Raw genomic sequence first — 6,000 nt, forward strand, 5'->3', positions numbered from 1 at the left:
TTTTTAAATCTCTTAATCTATAGGTGCCCCTTCCTTCTCCCCCTCCTTTTTTTTCCTCCCATGGGATTTATTTGTTGAAGAAACTGGGTTGCTCATCCTCTGGTGCTTCCTATAGAATGAATTTTAGTGATTGCATCCCTGTGGTGTTGTTCCCTTGTTCTTTTTATTTCCTAATATAGATTAGATCTAAAGTTTGATTAGATTTAGATTCAGGTTCTATTTTTTCCCTCTTTTGGGGGACAAGAATATGTCATAGGTAGTGTTGTATACTTTTATAAGTAGATACCAAGTCTCTTGCTCCTTTTAAGGTATTCTCTTTGGTGTTCTGAAGTTTCACTACAACATGTCTGGGTACCGATTTCTTTCATTGTTTCTTTTTCCTGTTTGGGATTCCAAATCTTGGAGATTGGCATCTTTCATCAATTCTCAGCTATTTTTTCTTCAAATCCTGCTGTTTTCTCTCTTCTTCACCTGAACTCCAATTGGACATCACCTGTAAGGATGGGGCCTTTCAAACTTGGGCTGCGGGGGAGGGGGGCAATTGGGTGGCTCAGTTGGTTAAGCATCTGACTCTTGGTTTTGGCTCAGGTCATGATCTCATGGTAGTGGGATCGAGCCCACATTGGGCTCTGTGCTCAGCACGGGAGAGGGGGCGTTTCTGCTTCAGAGTCTCTCTCCTCCCTCCCACTCAATCTCTCTCAAATAAGTAAATAAATAAATAAATACATAAATCTTTATAAATAAATAAATAAATAGACGTAAGCTGTAGGCCACCAGAAATCAGATGACTTCAGAGCAAAAGTCTGTTCCAGCACTTACCCAGCAGAGTTGTGGTTATTCATTGTTTCCTCTACTCTCAGTGTACCATATATATGTGTATGGATAGATATATATATGTGTGTATGTATATATATATACACACACACATATATATATAGTGACATATATAGTGACATATAGTGACATATATATGTGGAGAAACGTATATATATATAGTGACATATAGATATATCACTATACACACTTAAAAATATATCTTGAAGTTTATTCCATATCACTGTATAATCTACCTCATTCCTTTTTTTCATGTATTGAGGTATATAACTTATATTTTAGTATATAACTTATATTTTAGTAAAATGCATGTATCTTAAATATATATATATATATATATTTTTAAGATTTTATTTATTTATTTGGCAGGCAGCAATCACAAGTAGGCAGAGAGGCAGGCAGAGAGAGAGAGAGAGAGAGAGAGGAGGAAGTGGGCTCCCTGCTGAGCAGAAAGTCTGATGCGGGGCTCAATCCCATGACATTTACATCATGACCTGAGCTGAAGGCAGAGGCTTAACCCACTGAGCCACCCAGGCACCCCAAGTATATATTTTTATATGTGTATACATTTATGTAAAAGCCCCCACCCCGGTCTAAATACAGAACGTTTCTAGCACCACAGAAGGCTGGCTCCTTTTAAGATTTTATTTATTTATTTGAGAGAGAGAGTGTGTGTGTGTGTGTGTGTGTGTGTGTATGTGCATGAGGAGGGGAAGGAGCAGAGGGAGAGGGACAAGCAGACTCTGCACTGACTGTGGAGCCTGATGTGGGGCTTGATCCCACAACCCCGAGATCATGACCTGAGCCAAAATCAAGAGTCAGGCCTTTTACTGACGGAGCCATCCAGGCACCCCCGTGCATTATTAGTTTTAATAAATAATGCCAAATTGCCTTCAAAGAGGATGTATTATATTAAATAAAAATATACATGAGGGCCTGTTTCCCACCATCTTTGCCAACTATTAAATATTTTTGTCTTTGCCAATCTGACAGGTAACACATAGAAACATGTAGTTAATACATATTTTAACTAAAAATACATGCACATGGTAAGAAAATTCAAGCAATATAAAAGGATATGCAATGAAAGTTATATATTACCCCTACTCCTAGTCCCTTGTTCCCCTGGTTCTCTTTCCAGAGACTACCACTAGTCTCAGTTTCTCGTGAATCTTCCAGATACATTCTGTGCAAATCATGCATATGCAAGTATAAATGGGTGTTTGTGTGTGTACATGTGTTTGAGTATCTCCATCTGGCAGATATTTTGATGAAAACAAATTTACCTTCCCCCTTCCCCTTAAAAATCTATCTATATCTATATACCTATATCCATTTCTTCTCCCTTTTGTTCACAAATGGCAGCAGGCTATTCACTCTGCTTTTTTCACAACGTATCTTTAAGATTGTGTCGTAATAATACATTTACAGCTGCCTTTTCTTTTTATGATTTTATCATTTATTTGACCAGTTCCAGGCGTTTTCATTGTCTTCAATATCTTGTTATTACATGCGGTCTCCTTTGCAATAAAATATAATAATAATTGAAGTGTGTAATACACACTTCATTTGTATACATCTGCCAGTATATTTATAGGATAAATTCCTAGAAGTATGGTTCCTGGATCCAAGTGGTTAGTGGCCGATGTGATTCTCTGCCCAACTTCCATTCTACATCTTCCCCACTGTTTAGTGCTCATAAAGTTTGAAGGGGTGGAATTGATCTCAGCCCCAGCTTCTGGCTAGGGGGCACCACCCTCCTAACCCAATCAGGGTAAACCCATCCCCCATGCCTTAGTGATTGGTTCTGACTATCCAGGTCATAGCTAATGAATGCAAACCATTCTCCTGTCAAGGAGATTGTTCAGGAATGGGCCATTGGCCCAGTTCAAGGAAATGAAATGGTAGAGGATGTTTGTTGAAGTATATGGGAGAAAGTTTTGGTTTTGGTTTTGTTCTTTGCTCTTCTGAGACAGATAACAAGCCAATTTTGTCTTTTCTTTTGAACAGTGTGGTGTGGCTGATGTGGAGCCTTCTAATGCTACAGCCCTTTTGCTACCAAGAAGGAAGTCAAATTTATGATGAAGCTCACACTTTGGAAGACAGATCTGACAGAAGGAAATTAGGTCCTTGGTGATATTTTTGATCCATGGAATCAAATCATCTGCAAAGTTCTCTCACCCGCTGGAATTTGCATTTGGAAGAACTAATAAATTCTCTTTATTGTTTAAGCCAATTAGAGTTGGGTTTTCTGTTACCACTAAAAAGGCATATGTACTTTAAAAGTTTTTGATAAGTTGCCTTCCTAAAGTTATACCAATTTATAATGCCAGCAACATAGTACAAGAGTGTCTGTTTTGCCCCACTCTTGCCAAAACAATGTGTTGTCAAATTTTCTGATATTGCCATTTTTACTGGAAATGAGTGTTATTGTGTTTTTAACACAGTCTTTTTATCATGAGTAAGGTTAAGCATCTTTCTAATGTTTCAAAGTCGGATGTATTTCCTTTGTGTGTCTGTGAATATAGGTGTATATTGCTCATGTCCTCTGCCTAGTTTTCTATTTCTCTTTTTCTTATTGCTTTGTAGAAGCTTTTTGTATACTAAATAGAAAATCAGGCCTTTGTCAGATGGGTTGTAATGTATTTTCAGAGTTTCTCCTTTGGCTTTTGACTTTACCTTTATTTTCTATTTTTTTAATTTTCATTTATTCTATGCAGCATTTTACTCCTGGGCCATAAGTTTTTGTTTCTTCAGTTTCTTCTGTGATACCTCTTTCTTCTGTGCAAGCTCCTTTTCTGGTTTAGGAGCAATCTGCTCTTTTTCAGTAACAATCATCTCGATGTACAGCTCTTGTACAGGTTAATCGGCCATGAGCCCTGTAAATTCTACACTGCATCTTGGGGGCTTTGTTCACCTGAATGTGCTCAATGACCAGAGAATCTACATCTAAACCCTTAAGTTCAGCTTTACTCTCTCATTTTTAAGCATGTGCAGTAAAAACTCAGCGTTCTTCTTGGGCCACTGACTCTGTGCCCAGCCCACCGTTTGGCCTGGGCACACCTACCAACTCCACCACTGTAGTGAGGGAATGGCACACACTGCTTCTGCAAAGTGATGTCTTTCAGGTACTTGGTGGCTTTTCGGATATGTATACACTTGCCGGCCTGGGCAGTTTCACGTGTGTTATTAAAGAGAACACAGAGATTTGAACCTCTTGATTTGCATGATTTCATAGGGTTTTCTGGGTCAAGCAAATAGCGAACCGTTTACAGAGGTCACCTCCGGCTGCTTAGGGGAAGAGGAAGAGCAGTGGCTCCTGGGAGAATTCATGAGAACTCGATCTCCTATTTTCGTTTTTTTAAGATTTTTATTTATTTATATATTTGACAGAGAGAGAGAGAGAGAGAGAGAGATACCAAGTGAAGGAATACAAGCTGGGGGAATGGGAGAGGGAGAAGCAGGCCTCTGAGCAGGCCACTGAGCAGGGAGGGGCTTGATCCCAGGACCCTGAGATGATGACCTGAGCCGAAGGCAGATGCTTAACAACTGAGCCACCCAGGCACCCCTATTTTTATATTTTTTAGTGGCCAAATATGTATAACATGAAATTTGCCATTTTAAAAAAATTTTTTAAAGATTTTATTTATTCATTTGAGAGAGAGAGAAAGCACAAACAGGGGTTGGGTGAGAGGCTGAGGGTAAAGGAAAAGACTCCTTGCTGAACAGGAAGCCCCATGTGGGGCTCAATCCCGGGACTCTGGAATCATGACCTGAGCAGAAGGCAGATGCTTAACTCATGAGCCACCCAGGTGCCCCATGACTGTGTGATTTTTATTCTTTTTTATGTTAATGTGGTGTATCACATTGATTGATTTGCGTATGTTGAACCATCCTTGCATCCCAGGGATAAATCCCACTCGGACATGGTATATGATCCTTTCAATGTGCTATTGAAATAAGTTTCCTAGGATTTTGTTGAGGATTTTTACATCCATGTTCATCAGGGATATTGGCCTGTAGTTGTCTTTTCTTGTGGTGTCTTTGTCTGGATTTGGTATCAGAGTGAAGCTGGCCTCATAGAGTGAATTAGGAAGTTTCCCCCTCTTCAGTGTTTTTTGGAAGAGTCAAAGAAAGACTGATGTTAATTTTTCTTTAAATATTTGGTTGAATTCACCAGTGAAGCCATCTGGTCCTGAGCTTTTCTTTGTCAGGAAGGCTTTACTGTTTCAAATCCTTACTACTCACAGGTCTTTATGGATTTTCTACTTTTTTCTGGGTTGGTTTTGGTAGATTGTGTGTGAAAGGGACATATTTGTTTCCTCTATCAAGTGAACACTTCTGTATTCCAACTGTGTGGGTGTTTTTCCCACACCAAGCAATTATCCAGATCTCTCTGCAGACACTGAGTGTTCTGTAATTTAACTCAATTCTGACACTGTCTCCTGGAGATAGCATTGTATCCCACAGGTTAAGGGCTCAGTCCCACAAGTCTCCCCCCACTTCAGATCCCAATTGCAAGTCCAGGTTGTCATTTGTGCTCCTGAATGACTAGCTACATATCAGGGGTCCCCATAACCCTCTCCTTATATTTGATAATTTGCTGGAACAGCTCACAAAACCCAGCAAAACAGTTAACTTACTAACTTACTAGATTACCAGTTTATTATAAAAGGATGAAACTCAGGAAGAGCCAGATGGAAAGATACAGAAATGTGTAAGGGAAGGGGTGTGGAGCTTACATGCTTTCTTTGGGTATGTTTCTCTCTCAGCACCTAAACATGTTCACCAGCCTGGGAGCAATCTGAACCTCTTCAGTTTGGATTTTTATGGAGACTTCATTACACAGACATGATTGATTACATAATTGGCCATTGGTATGTCTCCAGCCTCTCTCCTTTCCATATTCTCTATACACATCATTGGTTCTCCTGGCTACCATCACTCATCCTGAGGCTATCCAGAAACCCCCAGCTGCAAGTCTTATGTTTTATGGTTTTGTTCAAGTTTTTTGTTTCTGCAATGACCAGTCTGGTTGTACTATCCATTACTGAAAATGGAGTATTGAAGTATCCAACTTACTATAGAACTGTCTATTTCTCCTTCAGCTTTGTTAATATCTGCTTTATATATTTTAGGGTTCTGTTCTTATGTTTAAAATTGTTA

General features: G+C 39.3%; 1 protein-coding gene and 1 pseudogene across 6 annotated transcripts in view; one reads left to right on the plus strand and one right to left on the minus strand.

Annotated features, from left to right (window-relative positions):
- Positions 1 to 3,068, plus strand: part of LOC308359916 (integrin beta-1-binding protein 2-like) — a 29,328-nt gene extending 26,260 nt beyond the window's left edge. For all 5 annotated transcript variants that reach the window (XR_013968483.1, XR_013968484.1, XR_013968485.1 and 2 more), the window contains one exon: positions 2,845 to 3,068. Coding sequence is in view for 2 of the 5 variants with exons in the window: in XM_080831248.1 (XP_080687374.1) it covers positions 2,845 to 2,916 (72 nt within the window). In the remaining 3 variants the exon portion in view is untranslated. The remainder of the gene's footprint in view (positions 1 to 2,844) is intronic.
- Positions 3,069 to 3,558: 490 nt separating this feature from the next.
- LOC308337382 (large ribosomal subunit protein uL22-like) lies at positions 3,559 to 4,100 on the minus strand (annotated as a pseudogene). Its single transcript has one exon. The product of its transcript is annotated as a large ribosomal subunit protein uL22-like (transcript).
- Positions 4,101 to 6,000: the final 1,900 nt, after the last annotated feature.

The sequence above is a fragment of the Martes martes genome (genome assembly GCF_963455335.1).
Source record: "Martes martes genome assembly, chromosome: X".
NCBI lineage: Eukaryota > Metazoa > Chordata > Mammalia > Carnivora > Mustelidae > Martes > Martes martes.